Source organism: Drosophila miranda, chromosome XR, assembly GCF_003369915.1.
Source record: "Drosophila miranda strain MSH22 chromosome XR, D.miranda_PacBio2.1, whole genome shotgun sequence".
Taxonomy (NCBI): domain Eukaryota; kingdom Metazoa; phylum Arthropoda; class Insecta; order Diptera; family Drosophilidae; genus Drosophila; species Drosophila miranda.
Window position 1 is genome coordinate 13,653,367 of NC_046674.1, and position 21,945 is coordinate 13,675,311.

The window sequence follows — 21,945 nt, forward strand, 5'->3', positions numbered from 1 at the left end:
CCACACTCCGCCCTGCTCCCCGCTCCCTTTGCACCTTTGCCCTTTCTTTCGGCTCTTCCCTGATGCTTTCATCCTCTCACCTCACCTGCCTCCCCACATTTCCCATTTGGCACGTGTCTTTGTTGTTAAATTGCTCTTTATGTTGATGTTGCTGTAGTTATTTATACCCCCTTGCTGTGGGGCATAATGATTTGTGAAACGTTTTGACGTTTTCCAAAGACCTTAAGAAGAATTTTCCTAGGACCTATTCTTTTGTTTCCTGCTGTTGTGGGGATCCTCAGTAGGGATCCTCCCTACAAGTGAGTAGTAATCCGCTCCAGAAACTAGATTACAATCGGGTTCCTTTCCATATCTTAGTACGACCGTCTTCCCACGACCTTCCCATCGTACCCTTGACTATATCGATACTCATCAGATCATAGCTTATGGCAAAGCCCTTGACTTTCTGAAGATATTCCCACCAAACCTTTGCTAAGGCCACATCCAAAACGAAGCGCCATATCTCTCTCTATCCATCTCTCTGAATATAATCCAGATGTTCCACAGAAAACACTGTAGTTTACACCCGCAAAAGGGGTATCCAAGGCCTCCATCAATCCTGCCCCTGCCGCTGCTGCCGCCGCTGCTGTTCTTTTACCGTTTCTGGTGCGTGGTTGCATTTATTTATGTGAGCGCAAAAGGGGAAAATTGTGTCGACACCGCCCGCTGCTTTTCGCTTTTTTCGCTCTTTTTTGAGCTTTTGCTTTTGCAGGTGAAATATTTTTAATTAAAAAATCTTTTATTTAAGCGAGTGTCAAGCGTTTCGCATCCGCCCTCCCCCCTCCTCGCTCCCCCTGCTCTTTGGCTTTGTGTCCATCAGTGTTTTTTGTTATTTTTTTTATGTTAAAATGTTTAGCGCGTGCAAAGACAACAAATGAGTTTCGGTTAACACTTTCTGGGGGGGATTCTGAGGGGTTCTGGGGGGGGGGGGGGGGGAATGGCTATTAACTATTTAAAGTCGATTACGACTTGCAGAAAGATATTCCATAATATTTACCATAAAACTTAAAAATGTTTGAAAATCCCTCAAGTTACGTTTTCATCATCTTACCTAAAAAGAAAGAAGATTCATTTCAATATTAATATACAATCATTGTATGCCCAAAGGCAATAAATATTATATTCTATTTTGCAATTTAAATGCTCGTTGAACATCTCCAACAAAATTCAAGAGGAAATCATCAGCCATTTCCATTTCCATATCCATTTTCATTTCCATATCCAATTCCACTCCCCCCCCCCCCCACGCGGAGTGACGGATTCTTGTCCTTTTCGGGATTGACACCGGAGATCCAACCCCCCTCACCCTCACCCTGCCATCGCACAGCCATTCCTTGCCGACAGGTGTCACCCCCCCACCCCCACACCACTGTGCACTGCACTCCTTTCTCCCACCCGTATTGCAGTCTCTCTCTCCGACATTTACGACTACAGATACATATGTATCTATGCTGATTTTTTTCTCTGTCTTGCCTGTAAACTTTAATGCAGTTTCCTTGTTGTCATTAAAAAGTATTCATTTCATTCGTTTCGACCATAAGATACCTCCTCTTTACTATAGAAATATTTCAACAGGTATATTAACTTCTTTTCGATTAGAGCAACCGATGATTGGATAAAAGATACAATTTTTGATAAATTGCTTTTGGATGGATCGCTTTTACTAGAAAAATGGGCAAAAGATTACTTTCTTTACTTTAGAAATGGATAAAAGATATACTTTTCCCTAGATAAATGTTTACTAGATATATGTATAAATATATGCATAAAAGATACTCCTTGACTAGAGAAATGAATAACGATATGTACACTCATTCCTATGGAAAATAATTTTAGTCAAGTAAGCAGCCACTTCCCGATCACCATTCTGGATGTCACAATAATTTAAGAGTGATGATTTCAAACTGTTGAATAGATTCTGGCATTTATATAACTTTGCAAATAAATTGATATAATTTGTGGGTTTTTCTCTAGGGGGGGATAACATTGTTTTGCCTGGGAAATATTGACTGCAAATGGAGTTCCAGCCTTCGCCCAGCCTCGGAACGACTTCTTCTGCGACGGCCACAAAGTCCTTTCGAGTGCAGGGGGCCAGCCTGTGCCCGAAAGATCTTTCGCGTTTTTCCACAATTTTGTTGTTGTTGCTTTTCCATTCATCTCCTGCTCTGGCATTTTATTCTGCTTCTGATTGTCTCTCTTCCCCCCCTTGCAGCGCCTCTGACACCAAAAATGAAAACTCTTTGCTGCCCCATCCACCCACCCCCACCCACCCCCTCCCCGCTCGACAGGTGGAATATCTATGCGTCCCAGATTTTTAACAAGGTTGAAACACACACACACACAAACACTGACACAAACATGACCGAAAGTTTTTCCATTTTTCATTTACCCCCCCTCCCAGCCACAACACACCACAGCAAACCCCCTATTTTTCCATTTCGGTCATTTGCAAAGCCCCCTCCCCAAACCCCACCAAGCCGCTGCTCTCATGCTCTTTGGGGCATTTCGGTGGGTTCCTATGGGGGGCTTTCGCCATATAGCGAAACGGTGTCAAACGGATATGCATGTTGATTTAATTTGCACCTTCGTTTAAACGCTCTAGTGTCCCCCTATCCACCCACCGCCCCCCTGACACGGCAACGTGCAAAAAGTAAATTATTTTTGCCCCCTGGTCGTAAATTAGTCCTACGATAGGAGCTGCAACTCCTGCGGTGGCACTGCACGGGGATCGGGTACGTCCTCCTCTGTTCTACTTATCCAAAGACCGCCATAACAAATACATACAAACACACACCTGTGTACGGGTGGGCCTTTGTCCTGTGTATGTGTGTGTGTGTGTGCAAAAATCAACGCTGGCTAATTGCGCGATTTTTATCACCACACAATATACAAACCCATGTACAGATGTACATAAATACATATGTGTGTATAAATGGGGTCGCCATCAGGCTCGGGAAAGGAAAGGAACAAACAAAACCCACTTTTACACTTATCGAATTCCACAGAAAGAACGAATGGCTAGACACTGCATTCCGATCGGTTTCCCTTGCGACACATTAGGCGCAAGAAAAGCGTAGCAGCATAGCAAAAACTGCGACGCAATTGCCGTTTGTCTGCATCTCTTTCTAGCCCGCACTCATCACTGCAGCGCTCTCAGCTCGTCCGTTTTGATCCTCTCTGAGCGAATCATCTCTCTTTCGCAAACGCAATGCTTTGGCTTTTCGGGCCTCTCTCTCCCGTCAAAGCGCTCTCAGTGGCGCCGAGAGAGAGAGAGGACCACCTGTATGTTTGTTGCTGAGAGAGCGGGAGAGCGCTAGAGAAGGAAGAACAGAAGGAATTGCCGAGTGTTTGCGTGGACAAAACGTAGATCAAGAGATAAGCGAACTGCGAAGCAGGCAGCCGCAGCCAGGGTCTAGAAATACTTGGATATTTATTTGTTTATTCTTTAATTACAAATAAAATTAGCTGTGGCCCTAAATCTCTGCGAAGCCAGCTTAATTCTCGACTGATTAGTGTAGTGCCATCCATCCACATATTTGCTTTAGTTCAGAGTATTATTATACAACTTTATTGGCCATAAAAAGGTTCCTGCGCAGGTTCCTCGTTACAGCGGGTCCATCCATTAGTTATCCACGTGATTAATTAAATGGCACGGCGGAGACCACAAAACAGAACGTTTCGACGCGCCAGCGTGCCGTATGAGTAATGTGCCCACTGAATGATATTTTCGTTTATTTGTGCGTGCGTTTGTTCGGCAAAGACCCGGCCAGGCCCCATAAATGTCATAAGAGAGGCGGGAGGAGGGATCTGGGGTGTGGGAGGGAGGCTGATTTCGGCATTCAACGGCACGTGTCAGTGGACCGCTATTTATTTATTTAGTGGCTTAATAATTGAGCACGTGATCTTATAAATGTTATGGCCAGTTCCCGCCCAGCTCCGCCCCGCTCCAGCCTCCTAGCATTCAGGGTCGAGTCCTGTTTCTGTTGCCTCTTCTTTGGGTGACATTGCGAGGCTTGTAATTGGCTTTTGAGAGAGTACTTCAAGCACACACACACACACTGGGGAGACTGGGGGAAATTTGTATTAAATGGCACGGCTACGCATCGAAGAAGGGTTTAAGACCGGCTTATATGGGCTTAAAACGGACACCGAAGCGAGAGACACACAGAGGCGACAACCCGTAGCATGGGGCACGTAGCAAGGGGCTCGGGGCTGGGGGCTGGGGGGCCGGGGGATACGACCTAATTGGGAGAGGGATACGAGTAGGAGTCCGGTTATTACCGAATACTGTGTGTGCCACGAGCCGTGTGCCTTTTGCAGTGCCCTGCTCTTGCGGTTGACTGTACTTCCTGCTGCTGCTGCTTGTGTTTGCCAGCTTAAGAATGAGGGGAGGGGAGGGAGGGAACTGCAAGCAAAGTAAAGTATCGAAGTAAAGTACGTTCATTCATTCTCTAATATCTCTACTTTAAAGATCGTCCAAAAATTCAACATTTCAGGGCACAAAAAATACTCCACAGTTCATTGCATATTTTCCCACTTTATGCATATTTTTCGGTGGGGCTATAGTTTCTTTTTTTTCATAATTTGCCGTCAATTTGTCAATTGCCGTCCTGCAATCTGCCACATGATTTTCGGGGCCACCACCGTCCGTGTGGGGATGGGGGTCGAGGCGAGGCGGGGCATTCTGCTCCTGCGAGCCGAAAATAATATCCGAAAACAAAAGTTCAATAGCTTTGGGGCCTGAATTTGATGGCCCGTTTTTCGCTCGATTGTTGGCATTTAATTTCGGAAAAGTTCATAAATTTTCCTTTTCCATTTTCACGGCTGTTTAAACAACATAATTCCACAAATATGTAAATTCTCTCCGCTCTCTATTTGCTTTTTGGTTATTTCGATCGATTTAAAGGGAATTAATTGAGTAAATACTTAGAGTCCTTGGAATCGATCACCCTGGTCGAGTGCACACTGTACTTGTGCAGTGTGCGCCCACGCACACACATTTTATCTATTCGAATTATCTGCATTTTCCTCTTTTATCTCTCAGATATCGATATACTTATCTAATGTAATACACACACACACACACGGGAAAAAAATCCCATTCGATTATCATCTGGCTTTCTATTTAGCTCTAACGAGCTCCCTCTTTACGATACCCTAACCACATGGGGGGGTATCCCGACTCTGATGAGTAGGTCACAGGGGGTCACAGGGGGTCACAAGGATACATATACGAGTGTGTATGTATGTGCCCTTGATGGCAGAACCTTATGGCTCAGATCCACAAAAGTAAGGGTATTCAAATCACAAGCAATCTTCTTGTCCTGCTAGTTTCTTCCACTTTGTATTTTGCGGAGCTATCGTCACGCCAACAGCAACAAAAAGTAAAAAAAAAAAAAAAAAAGAAAAGGTGGAGCGCAAAAAAGTTGGCCACCGAACAAAATGTGGCACACATGAAGCACATGGCGCCCAGGAATCGACGAAAGGAGCAGCATATGGACGCCACTTTAGAAGGAGGTGGCAAAGGGAGCAAAAGGGAGCAAAAGGGAGCAAAAGAGAGCAGGAGAGCGGGACACCATGTGTGTTCGTGCTTGCTATATTTCTTCCTTTTCTTTTGGTTTCCTTCTTTATTTGTTGTTGTTGGTTTTTTTCACGATTTCTTTGGAACTCCTAAATTTACATTTGTGGAAGATGCACACACACATGCATGGGCGGGCTGTGTGGCACGAACGGTATGCGAATATCTACAGATTAAGAAATTATTTGTACAGGCAGGCAGTCGACTCGAGTCTCTCCAGGATAGAGCAAGAGGGAGGAAGAGAGAGAGAGAGCTGGTGTGCCAGAAATCACTCGTTACTCGCCCTTGAATGCTAAGCCACACTGTGAGAGACAAAGATACTTAGACTTTCGGTAGCAGATCTGTTTAAAGAGATCATTTTCACGTTTTCCTTTGTGAAATCTTTAAAAATACAACATTTTGGGGATTTTCAAAGAATTTTATGGGATCTTTAAAGATCAGAAACTATGCATATTTGGTTTTCTCCAAGTGTACAGATACTTGCGCGTGTGTGTTTGTGGAGGGACGATCCCAATCCCCCATATCCTGGCACTATTATCCTCCCGCTCCCCTGCCCGCCACTTCCTTTACTTCCGCCGTGACGTACAATGCACTAAAATAACGGTAAATAACGAAAGACACACACACACACACACACACACACACACACATAAATATCATCATACAAGGATGACGGCGGCAGGCACACACGCCATACGCCACACACAGAGGAAGGGGCAGCGGCAGCGGCAGCGAGTGGGTGTGCCAGAGGGTGTGTGTGAGAATTTGCCGATGGGTCTATAAAAGTTGCAAGGATGCACCAATAAAGTGTCGCCACTATGACGGTTAAACAACAACAAAATAGGGGAAAATCTGAAGTAGAAAAAAGGTCCCCGAAGAGCGGGACGCCAGCCGCAGGATTGACACCACCAACACCACACCATCCCTACCCCCCCTCCTTGACATCCAAAGGGGAGACAAAGGCAAAAGTCCAGCCTTATACGCGGCCGGGGATTTGATTGTTTTTATTGCCGCGGCGCCTGTGGGGCAGGAATGCGGGTCTGGTCGGGGCATCGGTTCGGTTGGGGCCTGTGGGGTCGTTACGTTGACAACCAACCACCTCCCCCCCTTTGAGAGGCGCTTGCAAAAAAAAACACCACACACACACAATTGCGTGTGTCTGTCTGTGTGTGTGTGTGGGGGGGGGGGGGGGATGTTGTGTGGTTTGACCCACATTTGAAGGCGTGCCGTCGCCCAAGATTGTCCTTAGCCGCCTTTGGCCCATGCCTCCAGGCTTTATATTGAAATTGCAAAAATATTTCTTTCCTTTCGCTGACGTTTTTCAATATGTCAGCCCCCACCACCCTCAAGTCACGCCACTTACATATTAGTGGGGCAAAATACCTATTCTGTTATGGGGCAGCATTCCTGTTTGGTTGAACCCTTGGGAATGGGTCTGTAAACCGTTCAAAGGAGTTTGCTCAAGCCTGGTCAAAACATAACGCCGCAGTCTCTGGCAAACGATCTGTGATGCATCTCTCGATGGATAATCACTTAATGTTTCCATACCTCGAATGTCTGTAAGTAGAGTTTTCTATATCCCATGCACACACTGTCCCTGCCTCCTTTGCCTGGACACACACACAAAGTGAATCATTTCCTGGTCTAATTTCTCACTCGCCCTTCGTCCCAGAGGTCCACCCAATTTTCAGCGTATGACATTTTTTCTTTATTCCCAGGGAAAATTGTGAATACACGGAATATATTGCATGTTTCTCTTGTGTTCGTTTTGTGTCTGCCTGCGAATGTGTAGCATACATTTTTGGGCCCTGGCTCTGGCTGGCAGCACGGGCTTTGAGTGGCCTTAAGTGGATTAATTTAAATCATTTGTTCGTTTGTTTCTTGTTGCCGCGTCAAATTGTGCGATCCGCTTGCGGTTTTTTCTGGGTATGGGTCGTCGTTTTTTAATAAATGGATTTTCCATGCGATGAATTTTCCCCAAAGCCATGGTGGCAGAGGGAGAGGCCATGGCATCCATTAAGCCAATGTCGACGGCTTTTGCTTGACATTTTTACACACGAATGAGTTTTTTGAATCAATTTTTGTTTTTGTGTGGAATCGTAAAAGATATACGTACGTACGAGTATATTCATAATCCTTGAGATGCCGCAGTGGCGGCCACGAAGGGGGGGCCCTGGTGGAATGCTGGACCTGGGGGACCTATCAATCGACTGACTTTATTGATCATCCTTCGGTGGATATCTCGCAGTGAATGAGCTGTCAATTTTATGCATCGCCAACAAATCCCAACCATGAAACTTGAGGCAGTCCCCGCCCAAAAAGCAGTAACAAAGCCCTGGCTTAACTTTAATAACCCGCCAGACAGCCGGGCAGACAGGCAGCCAGGCAGCTGCATTAACACTTACGAGAGGGCAATCGGGCACCGTCAAGAAGCCAATATTGTTGGCCCAAATCGATATTTTGTTGCCGCAACAAGACCCTGGCCCTCTAATCAGGCGTACATTATGGAAATTGTTGGATTTATCCGAGGGGAATGTTACGGAATGCTACGGAAAGCCACGGTTTATTGTACGACGACTCGTTTTAATATTCCGCAACAAGTCTCAGAATTTATCTAGTTTTATTTTTTTTTTTTTTTCATTTCAGTCTGTGGTTGGCCGCGGATAAAAAAAATAATTTCTTCATCAAAATGCTGAAAAATGTGAAAAAAATGTCTCTGGATGCCACGCACACACACACGCACACACAGACACACACACAAAAGGCAATGGAGAGGTAGAATGCTTTCATGGGGCTCGGTTCGGTTCGGTTTCTATTACAAATCTAAAGCTCAACTGAGGAGAAAAAGAATGAAAACGCGGGCAGAGCAGACCTGGCAGGCTTTTGCTCTTTTTTTCCCATTCTATCTAGTCCTTTCTCTGTCGCCGTCTCTGTCTCTTAAGTGAATAATCTACAGAGATGATCCGTTACAAATCTAAAGCTCAGCTACGAAGCTTGCGTTTTAGCGTCTAAGCGTCTGTTTTTTTCTCTCTCTCGTTCTCCCACGGGAGAAAGACTTGTAGCTCTCAGATGTGTTCGTGGGATGAAGAGCATGCGGAATTTCGGGTTACTCGTTACTCGTTTTGTAAAACTCTCGCCCGACAGGAATCCACAGCTGCCTTCATGCCTCTTAAATGCCTCTTTCGATCACTGAAAATCCTGCCTTCATTCATCCTGCCACACGTGCGAGCTCTAGGGCTTCAAAACGTGGAATGAGCGAGAAAGAATAACCGAAATTTTCGAATTTAAAACAGCAAAAGTGACGAGCGAGACGCTGAGAGCGAGCGAAACGAATGCCGAACACCACCGAATCGATTCGGTTGCCTTAGTCGCCTTTAGTCGCCTTAGAACAGGTCGAAGATCGAAAGGTAGATGCCTCTTAGATACCATCTTGTAGCTCCTTCCCGCCCATATCCTTGCTAAAAATCAGGACACAAATCACACGAGAGTATGGGCTTTAAGCCTCTGCTTTTCCTACCACAAAATTGTGTCATTTAATAGGATTTCTTTGAGTCACAGAAGCAGGTGAGGTAAGAGCCAAAAATACGAATTCTACCTGCAAGCCAAGCCAGAAACATTCCATCAAGTAAGCCGCAGAGAGCAGGCTTTCAAAGTATATAATTCTTCATTGTTTTCATTTCTCCAATTCCAGTATTACTTGTAGATTTTCACATACTTTTTTACCCATCCATCTGCCATTCTGCTGTCTATCCATTTACCTACTTTTCCTCCTATTCCATTGCTCATTCTGCTTGGATGTCTTCTAATTTATCTCTCATTCTATTCGCTATACAGCTCTCAGGCTTCTTCCTATTCCATCGCGCATACTTTTGCGCCCTGTTTTCCCTTTTTGAAGCTGGGATTATCTGCATAAATTTGTGCCAAAACAGGGCTTTCTCGCACGCTTCTAATTAGCGAAAACCAACAGAAAATTACTCTAAGGAACATAAATATGCTTATGAAATGTAAAAAACAGGAATACAAAAAAGAAAAAAAAAGAAAACGAGAGATATGCAAAAATAAAATTTCCTTTTATGAATAAATCCGAAATCCGAAATCCTCAGAAGCAGCAGCAGCCTCCACAATTAGCATAATTCGACAGAGCAGGAAGTGAAGTACAGTGCAGGGGGCAAAGGGAAAAGGGCAAAGGAAAAATCTATGCAAATCCCAAAAGTAAATTTTTAAAGGACTTAAAGCCAAAACGAACAACAACCTGCCGTCGGCTGTGGACAAAAAAAAAAAGCAACAAATCGGCTACCGATTAGCCAGAACAGGCCAGGCCCGGGCCCCGAAAAACAGTTGGCCATTTTGCGGTGCGGCTACTAAATTGCAAAACGATTGCAGCCAAAAACCCCGTCAATGGCAACCCAACAAAAACAGCACGAAAATGTCACAACAGAGCGGAAAACGGAAACAGCAACGGCAACGGCAGAGAGAGAGAGAGAGAGAGAGAGAAGAAGCAACAGAAAATACAATTTTCCCGAGAGTGGGTTGAGCGGACAAATTATGGCCATAACAGCGGAAAAGCCCAGTTAAAGCGTAGACTGTGGGACTGTGGAGGCGGGCCAAAAGACAACTCAATTCATTTTCCGTTTTATTGATAAGAAACCTCTTTAAGGGGGGCCAGAGAGGGAGAGGGATTCTAGGGGCATAATCAATAAGTGGCATGCCATAAATTATGGGCACCTGTCAGCGCAAATTGCGGGGCGTAAATAAAAAATAGAAGAGAAACCAAGGGAACAAAAAACACTCAATAATCCACACACCACATAGCATTTCGCTGTGAATGAATGATTCGGACTCCCACGGCACACCCATACATACACACACACATATGTGTGTACACACACACACACACACACACATGTATATGGTAAATCTTGTAAGACCAAAAGCCAATTGAAAAAGTTATTCTTGTGTTTTTTTGGGTTATCCTTTCTCCTTTTGGTGTCCACTCATTTTTCCATTAGATGGGTCCCTAGATGGGTTGCCCTAAAACCGCTTTGATTTGTTTGCCTAAAAAACACACAGAAATTGAAGATCCCAGCCAACCGATGGGCACTGCCGCATCACGCTCATCGAATGTCTATCCTACGGCAGTCTGCTGGGTAATTCTAATAATGTCCTTTATCTATTATTCCGACAACGTTTTTAAACTCTTGTTGGTACCCTCTCGAGTGCCCAGTTCTGGCAGATCCTTCAAGGGTATTAAGAGCTTCGGGAACTCCCAAAAAAAAAAAACCAAACCTGCGCCTTCTTCGCCCCCACAAAAAGTTCTTCTTGGTGATATTTCTACTACGGCCACTGCCAAACTGGAACTTTCATTGAGGCCAATTTGGTGGCTAAAAGGACACAAGTTGTTATTGGCCCTCTCGGATATGCTTTTGGATGGATTGCCAAGCGAAAATAAAATTTACTCAAGTTTTTTTTTGGTTTCGCCTGCGGTTTAAAGCTGACAAGGAGCGCACGACCATAAATAAATATTTTAATTAAAAGTTAGCAAAGGAATTTGTTGGCTGGAAAGATTTTAATGCCTCGTACATACCTAGGAGCCGTTGCCCCAAGAGGCAGCATAATTTATTGCTTCCCCAATCATGGGGGGCACGGGGGAAATGAGGAGGATGATTAAATATGGGCCAAATGCAGACATAGAGATATTCTTAGAGGAATCCAGGAATAAAGGATTTTAAATCCATTCCTCACTCAATTTGGGTACAATAAATACTCGGTCTTGGACTAGCACAGATGCGAGTTCTATGTTCGTTTCATATTTTGCAAAAATGCTTAAATCTGTCATCGACATTGTCCCGTCCCGTCCCATCTGATCCACCGAATGGCAGCCCAACCAAATAATTGGCTTTCAAATGCCAAAAACTGACAGAGACAGAGATGCCCAAATGCCCAAATGCCGAAATGCAGATGCGAAACCAGAGATGAAGCTACGAATTAATATTCTGTGAAAATTTCAAATACATATGTCCGGGGGGAGTGGGGGGTGGTGTGGGGTGGTGGGGGACAAGTGGCGACGACATGTGTCAGAATTAGAAATTTGAATTTTTATTGGGTTTTAAAAGAGTATTCGCTGGAAATGTATTGTGTTTTTCTTCAAATTGATTGCACATTTTGTTAGTTCATAAATTCCGCAATAAAAAACAATGCCTAAGTTTAATTGTTTGTATAATTTGGAAAATATTTATCAGGGTTTTCATTCGAGTTCTAAACAACTAATTTTCGTATCAAATTAATATTCACTGAGCTGTGGTCTGTTTTTTATTGATTTGTTTATTGTTTATTTATGTTTATTAATATTTACGAATTCCTCGATTGTTTCCTATTCATTCGTTTCATTTACCTGTTTTTTGTGTTGTTGTTTTTTCCGGTGCTCCCTCCCGTGTTCCGCTTAAATAATCTCTATCACAAGATTGCAATTAATACGCTCAAAGTTGATTATTTTATTGTTTTATTGCAGTGCTAATATTTGTATTGCACTTTCTGCAGAAATCGAACCCAAAAGGGAAACGCACACCAAAAAAAAAAAAAAAAAAGAGAGAGAAAACGGGGCGATCAGAATTGAATGGAATGGCATGGAATGGAATGGAGTCTATTGTTCCGTTCGTCTGTTTATTTGTTTGTGTGTGTGGCCCTGCCCCTACCCCTGCCTCTGCCTCTGCCTCTGCCACGGAATCGCATGGCATCGCCTGGCATCGAAATCGGGGAATATTTCCCCTTCAAAGTAAATAAAACCCGTATGACATTTACTGGGAATTCCAACAGCTGAATGAAGGAATTTCTTGTTCAAGTGCTGCAAAACTGAAACCCAAAGACCGTGTGGGCCCCCACTTGTGATGGACATTCAGCGACACTTTTTACTTGAAAATAAGTTTCCTTTCAGCTGTTTTCAACAGTCAATTGGTAGATTTACTTGAAAATAGTTTAATTTTAACTTTCGGCTATCAAGAAATCCCCTGCCTTGGTTTCCGAACAAAGCCCTGGAACTTTCAAATTACTTACATCTCCCACTTTTTCCAGGAAATCACAAAACTTCGTTGATTATTCTGGGAAGGCAACACTTTTTACAGCTGTAAGCTGTACAACTTTTAATTTCAATTTTCAAGTGAAAAACTAGCGGAAAAGTGCACTGATCTGGGTATCTTTTAAATATTGAATATCGATCTCCTTAAGGATACTTCGGTACATCAGGTACAGCCCTGAAGCGAATGTCATACGGGCTTGACTGGCAATCATGCATACAATCTATCTATCGCCTTTTTTTTATACCGTTGCTTATCTTACGCCGCCATACGATACGATACGATGCGATGCGATGCGATGCGACACATCACGTGAAGAGGTAAATAGGGAAAGAGAGTGGTTGGAGGGGGGAGGGGGGGTGTGTAATAGGGAACGAAATTACAATTTCCGTTTGCTTTGTCGCACACTTTCTGTCAATGCTTTTGAGGGCCACACACTTTTCGATCAGACTGTTTTTTGCCGCCTTATCGACACATTGATTTCGACCAGTTCTTGTTCTTGTTCTTGTTCTTGTTTCGGGTATTGCAATCATTATCATTTACATTTTGATTTCGTATTTGCAATGCCAACGGTTAACGGGCGGCAAGCGTCAAACGGCACACGGCACACGGCGGATAGCGGCGGCAGCACGCGGCACCGTACCGTATACGTAATAAACTGCTGGAGCCCGTATTCGAGTATCCGCGTGCGGAGCGCGGAGTGCGGGGTGGAACTGCTGCTGGTGGCTAGTGTTGCCGCTGCAGCCACAGAATTGCGACTGAGAGACCGAGAAACCGTTTGAAATATGGCCAAGCGCCAAAGCGTGCCCAAAATGCCGCATCGTCGTCGTTCTCCCCTTCGTGGCAGGGCACGAAGCACTCCACTCCCCCGTGCGTCTCTCTGCCAATAGGCGCAGCAGACAAGGCGGCGGGGAATGGGCAGGGGCAGGGCGCAGGGCGCAGGGGGCAGGGGGCAGTAGGAGCAGTCTGGCCATGAATGATTGAGTGCCGTTTGATAAGTGGGCGGTGGGTGAGCGCGCACCCAGAGACAGAGACAGAGAGAGAGACAGAGAGAGCCAGTCACGAACTAAAAGCCGAATAATAACAGTGGATGCTTTAAATACTGGCCATACCCTCTGGGTTCAGCTCTCTGGGAAGGCCTCACCCCGCATAAATGTACCCTGCATTGGCCGCCAACCGGCAGAGAGCGCCAAACTGCTGTGCTCTGCTCTCTCGCACTCGCTTGCTCTCTTTTGCGGTCCCTCTGTTCTCTCTCTCTCTCTCTCTGGCGGCGCCACTAACAGCTGCTCGATGTTTATTTGTTTGTTTTCGCCCGTCGCCCGTCGCCGCCTAATCCCCGACAATGTTGGGGGAACCCAGGGGTTCCTGGGGTCTTCCCGGATCCTGCTTCCGCATCTTGACTGCTGCCGCAGTTTTCACCTAACTTTTGCCGTCTCCCTTCTACGGGAGGAGGGCCCCGCCTGGAGCTGGAGCTGGAGCCGTCGCCTCCTTTATGACAGCCGCCGCCACATCAACTTTTATGGCCATCAAATTGTTTCCGAAACGTTGCGCCATTGAAGGCAATGTCGTGCACAGGGGTGGGGCTGCCGGGGGGCTGTCGGGCTAGTGGGTTCTTCCTTCCACGTTTCCCTTGGAACTTTTATCGCTTCTCTATCTTGGCCCGGTTTATCAATTGCCCCCGCCCCCGCACCAATCCGGAGAGTTTGCTCAAAGATTTGCTCCATTTCACTTGCCCGCCCTTACATGTCTTTGTTTGCCGCCCATTTGGGCCATTTGTTTCATCATTGTTTATACAGAGTACCAGAGTACCCTTTATGCATTGGGTGTCGTTTTTTTTTCGCTTCGATCAGTTTCGGATCATAAAGGTTGAGTAGATATTTAACAATTTCTCTAGTATTTACATTTATACGATAGAATGTCTGTAAAATGTTGTCTACATATGTATTTCTACATAAATTATACTTATACATTATATACATATACATATGTACTATAAATAGGTTTAGGTTTTCAAAAACCTAATAAATAGTCTTTAAAAACGTGTCCTGGAAACCACAGACTTTCTTCGACTTTTGTTGAACCTATTCAGATGAGCGGCACTGTACATACATATATTATTCTTTAAATCGAATCCATAAAGTGTATCCATGGACTATAACAATCCTGGCCCCTAAGGCTCTAATGGCCCTTTATTTTTAGGAACCTTTTGGTTCCTGACTTTTGATGTCCAGCGTCAGTTCTTCCCTCATTAGGGGACAAACAGACCGTAGTTACATATTTTCCCCCTCCCCAGCCCCAGACCTACTGGCACTGGTTAGCACTTTGTCCGGCACGTATTTGATGAAGTATTTCGCATAGCGGAACAAAGAGGGAACACGAGTGAGGTGAGTCGCCTGGCAGAGACGTCTCCGCGTCACAAACACAAAAATTCAACTTGAACTTCACTTCAGCTGGCATTTGTTTTGTGCCGTTTTCCCTTGTTCTTCTTGTTCTTCTTGTTCTTGAGGCTGCTCTGCCGCGCTGCTGCTGTGCATCGCGTCTCGCTTGCATTGTTTACATTTCTCTCTGCCCCTCTCTCTCTCTGTACGGTTATTTGTTTGCCTTTTGATACCCTGGTGTGTTCTGTATCCAATGGGTATATTGGCTACAGGTAGAGGGATATGTTTTCTGAAAACTAATACCCTTTTAAAATCATTTCCTTTGGAATTATTAGACTAGTAGTTTTGATGATTGGGGCATCATCTACAGCATAGCCCCTACTTTAGCTCTTGTTCCCAGCTAAATTTCTATATACTTCCCTCTACCGATTAATGGGTGTCCCTTAGTCGCAGTCGTCCTCCTCCACAGTGATCGCGCTGGGGAAACAACGGCACAACACTGCCAGATGTCTGCGTTTTCCTGTTCTTGCTTGTTGCTGTTGCTGTTGCTCTTTTGTTGGCCTTCTCCTGTTGCCCTTTTGCTTTGCTTGGGCCGTTTCTTGGTGGGTTCACTTTCTGTGTGTGTTTTTCTTGGTTTTGCTTCATTTTTGGCGAATGTTTTTTATGGGGTGTTGAAAACCACTTTGTTAAACAAACTCGTAGCTATTTTCCTTCTTCCTTCCCATCCCCCATCCACCATCCACCACCCAACACCCCACCCCTGCCAACGCTTCCTATCTCACACACAAAACGTGCAATTTCTATCATTTGTATTGGCATTTTTTGTGGGCGGGGGGGGGAGGCGTTTCTGGCTGTTTTACCTTTTCTAATTATTTGATTGGCGATAAGCAGGCCGGGCCCTAAAGTCTGGGCTAAATTGTGTAATATTTCGACCAGGTTAATGGATGACGACGACAATGGCCCTGGCCCTGGCCCTCGCCCCCGAGTGTGGGTTAAGCTTTATGGTCGGGTCGGTCCTTCGCTTTGGTGCCATCTACTTTCGGCGGGCAGTGTCTAAGTGCCATGAATTCCAAATGGTCTCCGTTCCCCTAATCTAATCAAAGTGGAAGGAAAGTGCTCTTGTGCCCGGTTCTGCTGCTGCTGCTTTTTTTTTTTTCCTTTTTGCGGCGGAAAACAGCTGGTCTTTGGCTTAGTCACCAACCGATTTAAAGAGAATGAGATTGTCACTGCCCGTAAGTGCCCGTAAAGTTTCCAGCTTTAACTTTTATAAACACATATTCAATAATGAAAGTCTGTGATTGATTCTTGCAATAATTTATACACACATTTAGTTTCCCACAAGTTTGTCTGGATTCTTGTCTTTTATCTATTACCCAACATTCCCAACAGGTTATCAAAAGTGAAAGACTGTTGAAACATTTCCATTATCTTTGAATTAAGAACCCATATTTCACTTCCTGATTACGATTGTCAAACAATCAATGGAAAATCAATTGAAATATTCCGTAATCAGATTATACTTTAAAAATTAACAAATACGATTTATTTGTTGTATTTATAAAAAAAAAAATGTTTAATTTACTAAAATTAATTTAAATGAAAAAAAAAACAAATTTGTATACAATTTTTTTATAAAAATTAAGTCATCAAATTTATTTTCAATTTTTATAATAAATTTTTAGTGTTTTTTAGGGTGGGATAATGCTAAGTTGTATTATAAAAATTTAAAATAAAAGTTATAACTTAAATTTTGTTATAAAAATTGAAAATACAAATTATTTTTTATTTTTATCATTTAAATAAATTGAAAAAAAAAATTGCAAATCAAAGTTTATTCTGTTTTGAAATTTTCCGTAAAAAAATAACATATATGTACATACTTTTGGTGGTTGTTTTGTGCCTCAATTTTTTAAAACTCATTACTATTATTTGCGGTCCCTTTCTTTAATCAAGCATGATCATTATACATACATGGAATTACTTTAATAAATGAGAGAACTCTTAGAGGTTCATGGCTTTAACTTTGGAACCCCGCTTCGTCCTATTGCTGTATTCTATTATGTACAATCTTATTCAACAAAGCCGCCCATCTCTCGGAACTCTCCGAACACACACACAGGGGGATCTACTACTGCTTACTGCTCCTGCAAATATTCGGAAACAAGCAAGTAAATACGTGTAAAACTTCATTCAAGTTCAGGCACCCGCATCCTTCATCATTCTTTCATGCCAGCAGGGGACAGGAAACAGGGGACTCCCCCTAGAATTGCAACACCACGTGCTTCTTCGAGTTAAGGTCAATCTCTCGTGCTGAGTCCGTGTCTCTCTGTCATTTCAAACGCAACATGTCGCTATGCTTCTGCTTCTGCTTCCGCTTTTCTTTCGCCACAAAATTTGTCTCGTTTGATACCCTTTCCGGTGCTGCCAGAGGAACGTTGGATCTGCAAGGGTACGGTGGCTATTGTCTTGGCCTGTTTTCGATGCCCGCGTCAGTAGCGGGTGTCTGTTGGTGACTTTGCTTCATCCTCCATCCTCCACGCCACCACCTCCGCTCGCCCTATCTCGCTCTTTTGCCCGGGGCATGCTTCAACTTTGTTGCCATTGTTTACTTTTTGTTTTAGCGGTAGTTGGCTGCTGCCCTACCACTTGCTCATCTTCATCTTCCTTTGTCTCTGCTCGATTCTTTTCCTCTGCTACCCAGAATGCAGCTCCGGAATTACCCTACGGGGAATGGGGTATAACAATTTCGAAATAAACTCTACTAGCAAACGGTATATTAATGTAGATTCCCCCTTCAAATACGGGTCTGAGCCAACGGTAATCCAACATTCAAGTAAAAGAGAGAAAGACATAAAGGGATACTCTCTGAGGAGTCTACTCTTCGAAGGAGAAATACAGAAATATGTATGTATCTTTCATTTGGGTAAAAATTAGCTTTCCCCATATTGTACGCATAAATAAAAATACCTTTTGGGATGTATGATCAATAAAACAGCATTGGCAGCATATTACCTGGAAATAAAAGACAGATATGTTTATTATATTTTGAAGAACATACAGAAATATGTAAGATCTCTAGAACAAAGGGTATCATGTAGCCTGGTTGTCATTAGGAAAGCCAAAAGCAATAGAAGGGAGGATCACTGCAAAGACAGAAACTGCGCAGCAACGCAGTAAAGTCCCGTTTGTTTATTCCTCTTATGCTCTTCACACGAGCATTCGTATTTGCTGAGAACGAGAGAGATCAGTGCTGCCGATTATGCTTTTTTCCCGCAGATCTGGCTTTTTTTCAAGACCAAATGCGGGAACATTTTGTGAATAACGGGAAGCGGGAGTTCTGAATTTATTATAAATTTGTTTGGCTTTTTTCAACTTTTTTGATGTTGCCAAATATGGCCTTTCTTATTTTATTTTGAAAATATTCAGTTTTTTTTTTCGTTTATTTTAAAGTAGAAACAGCTTTTTTCTGATAAAAAGGTGGCAGCACCGCTCAGCATTGTTGCTGCTGTTGCTAAGAGAACCATAGAATGAAGGATAGAAAGGGAACTGCGTGAATGTGTGTCGGCAGCGAGAGCGAAGCTTGCGGTCGCCGTCGCCATCGCCGCCGCCGCCGCCGCGATTGAAATATTGACGCTACCCCATCTCCGAATCTCCGCTATTCGAGAAACGATTGCTGCTGAGGAAATTCGCAGCAGACTTTACGGACATATATGTACATATTTCCACTGGACGCTGAAAACGCACAGGCAGCGTCTCTGCTAAGAAGCTTCAACATGCTTCTAAATTTACCACTGGAGATCATTGACAAAGTGTTCGGATACCTGAATGAGAAAGAACTAGTGAAAGCGGCCCAAGTCCACCAGCAGCTTGGCCGCGCATTTGCCTACCACGTTGGAGGGAATTACAAGCGACTGAATTGCTGCCATTTTGTAGGCGGCACTTCTGTACTCCGCTATACGTACGACGAGCTTAGAGTTATTTTGTCCCTGTGCGGGTCCACTGTTGTGGATATTTCAATCAAATCTAGTGATGTAACGGATCGAATTGGAGAACTCATAAAAAAGTACTGCATTAACCTCGAATCTGCCTTTATCGTGGTCACAGATGGAAATTTCAACGCGATCAAACGTATTTTAGGCATGAAAGGGATACAAAAACTTGGCTTGAATAGTAACCGTTATCGCGGATCGGATCTGTTGCAGCACATAAATCCAAACTGCAAAAGATTGTGTTTAATTGGAAATACTCCGGACCAGAGTGAGAATTACAATTACTTCATAAGCGAATAATTTCCTTGACAAGTGCTTTACATTTTTTGCAGAGGAACATTTAAGGCAACTGACTAATTTGGAAAAACTGGACGTGGAATCTTTCGAATTCCGAAATATTTTCGAAATCTGCTCCCATTTAAAGAAGCTACGGAAGCTCATGGTTTCTGGTCTCCGGGATACATCACAGAAACTGAATTTTTTGTATCCCGAATTGGAAGAGCTGTCTCTTCGGTATTTCTACATTAAACAAGAATTTCCAACATGTCCGAAGCTGAAAACGTTGAGATTGTTCTATAGTGTATGTTTAACTGAAAGCGTGGCGCAACTTATTTTAAAGTACGCCAATACACTGGAGTCTCTGATATTAATACCTAAAGATTATGAACACGAATTCTATGCAAAGGATTTAATAATTGTTCTCAGAAATTGTAAAAGCTTGCAGTTTCTTGACACCAAAAATAGTGTTTTAAAATCTATATTCTCCGAATTACTGGAGTCCTTTATTCAGATTTTAAAGGAAAACGGTTTCAGCACACAGAAACGCTTTAAATTGGTAGGGGACTTGGATAAAACCGATGAACTTAAGCAGGAATTGGTGAGTGTTTGCTCTGGAGTGGAATTTCGCCGAAATTGAAACCATTTTTATTGCAGATGAACAAACTGCCGAATTCCGAAGTGTGGGACTTGATTACATTGACTGACATCAAGATTTACTGCATATGATTATGAAAATAGATTTGCAAGAATAAAAATCGAATACAATATCGAAAACCCAACCAAGTCGACCCTCTAGAGTAAAAATCCAATGGAAAGGGATTGCCAGAATTTGCAATGCGTGTGAGCGCTCTCTTTTCGGGTCACATTTTGCTCTCTCTCAGCAAACATGCCGTCAAAGAAGTCTCAGTAGTGCTGAGCGTATAATAAGACCCGAGAGAGAGGGAGTGGACCACCTTTGTGCCAGTCCCGAGGGTTTATTTTTGTGTTTGTTGCGGAGGGAGAGAGAGGGAGCTATAGAAGGAAACGCATGCACATGCATACATGCATATGTGCATGCCTGTACAGGGTATGTATCGGGGCCTGTCGATTGAAGTGGAGTGGCGTTCGACGGAAAAGAGATCTAGTAGAGGAGGCGGCAAAAGAAGAGAAGAGCATGCAAAATTCGTTCTTTCGCGTGCTAGTTTATTGTTTATTTTCGGCCAAAAAGTTAGCTTTGGCAACTGTGTTGCACAGTTGTTGCACCGTTGCCACAGCAAAATGGAAGTGGAAAAGCTGTTACATGGAAAATATTTGTACGACAGGAAATGCGAAAATATTGCAACACAGAAGCAAGGGGGAAATGCATTCCCAGAGACAGGTAGAGAGAGAGAAAGAGAGGGAGAGATGGATTTCCATTTTGTAAAATTCCCCCCAAACTTTTGTCCTTTTCTCTCTGTGGCTGGCCCCTGTAGATGGGAGGGGGGGATGGTGAATACCGACACGCGTTGCTGTGAGGGAAATGGTTTTAGTTTTGTTTCAGTTTCACTTTCCCCCGTCGCAGATAGTTTTTGTGCAGATATTGTATGTGTGTCAAGGTACGGTAGTTAAATGGGTTAGTTTTTGGGCAAAAAATGAAACAAAATATAAACACCTGCCCCTAAAACTCACTTGAGTGTTTTTAATGGCACACCTGTAACCTTTTCCTGCCACCCCGCCCACCTCTTGACCGGTAATTAATATAATATTCTGTGGCTATCGGAGTTTCGTGTTTTTTTTTTGAGCGGCGGCCAGCGGGTTCATTAAAATTCCAAACAAAGTAAATAAACTCCTGCGTAACATAAAAAAAACAAATACACATATATGTATATATACCGACTAAGGAGATACCCTATGAGCTTTCTTTGGGTATAATTTTCAGTATAAATACTATTGCCTACTGTTTCGGCCAGGGATACGATTAGGCCGCTTTTGTGTTGCCAATATACCCTTTAGAATCCACAATTACAGGGTATGCCCATAGGTGAACAAGTTAACGAGAGCTCAGTCCCAAATTTAACATTATTTTCTGCTGCGGATGGCTCTCTCTTAATGATTCTCGTTTTTTGGTCCGAGATTTTTGTGTGTTTGTATTTCGGCACACAAATTTCGTTTTAATTGAATTTTCCTCTTCGGCTTTTATTGAAATTACATTTTTAATGGCATAAATATTTCAGCAGTTTGTTTTCGTTGTGTGGCGGGTGCGGGGGGGTTTTTTTATGGTCTTGTCAATTGTCGCTCAGCAAATTGTTAATAATACATGTGCGTTTAAAAATACTTTAATGGTTTCCATATTGCCTCTGATTACGAAAATCACATCAAATATAGATCGAAAGAGTGTGAGATATCAGTCAAAAAAGTATCCCAAAGAGATTTCTTGGAATCTTGGCGGAGATACATATATCTATATTTTGGTCCCCAGAAAGATACAGAGATTCATCCCATAAAGGGAGTTCGCTTGTTCCCCCATTCCCCATTGGTAATCCATCTTTTGTTCTTCTCTCAACTCTTTAACGCCATTGTTTTTCGTCTTTAATTCGATTTTCCACAATTGAAATTCGCACACACAATATTCCATTTAATTGATATCAATTTCA

At 43.4% G+C, this 21,945-nt stretch overlaps 2 protein-coding genes across 8 annotated transcripts in view; one reads left to right on the forward strand and one right to left on the reverse strand.

The window, feature by feature from the left end:
- Positions 1 to 21,945, reverse strand: part of LOC108152598 (protein phosphatase 1 regulatory subunit 16A) — a 46,060-nt gene that overhangs the window by 14,368 nt on the left and 9,747 nt on the right. For 3 of the 7 annotated variants that reach the window (XM_033387247.1, XM_033387251.1, XM_033387245.1), the window contains exon 3: positions 18,033 to 18,077. The exons of 1 other annotated variant lie outside the window; for it this stretch is intronic. The gene's annotated coding sequence lies outside the window, so the exon portion shown is untranslated. Of the gene's footprint in view, positions 1 to 1,036; positions 1,091 to 12,008; positions 12,149 to 13,070; positions 13,436 to 18,032; positions 18,078 to 21,945 lie in introns of those variants that run through there. 3 more of the 7 variants (XM_033387246.1, XM_033387250.1, XM_033387249.1) reach the window with 3 other exon arrangements.
- LOC108152597 lies at positions 18,660 to 20,116 on the forward strand. Its single transcript, XM_017282052.2, has 3 exons — positions 18,660 to 19,322; positions 19,387 to 19,931; positions 19,988 to 20,116. The coding sequence occupies exons 1-3, from the start codon at positions 18,776 to 18,778 to the stop codon at positions 20,057 to 20,059; spliced, it is 1,164 nt and encodes a 387-aa protein (XP_017137541.1). The 5' UTR covers positions 18,660 to 18,775; the 3' UTR covers positions 20,060 to 20,116.

What these genes read in the sequence shown, in the direction of transcription:
- LOC108152597 (XM_017282052.2), top strand. Translation starts at nt 18,776, where the DNA reads ATGTACATATTTCCACTGGACGCTGAAAACGCACAGGCAGCGTCTCTG. An exon ending in TGGAAATACTCCGGACCAGA is followed by an intron (nt 19,323 to 19,386) that starts GTGAGAATTACA and finishes CATTTTTTGCAG; the next exon opens with AGGAACATTTAAGGCAACTG. An exon ending in ATGAACTTAAGCAGGAATTG is followed by an intron (nt 19,932 to 19,987) that starts GTGAGTGTTTGC and finishes TTTTTATTGCAG; the next exon opens with ATGAACAAACTGCCGAATTC.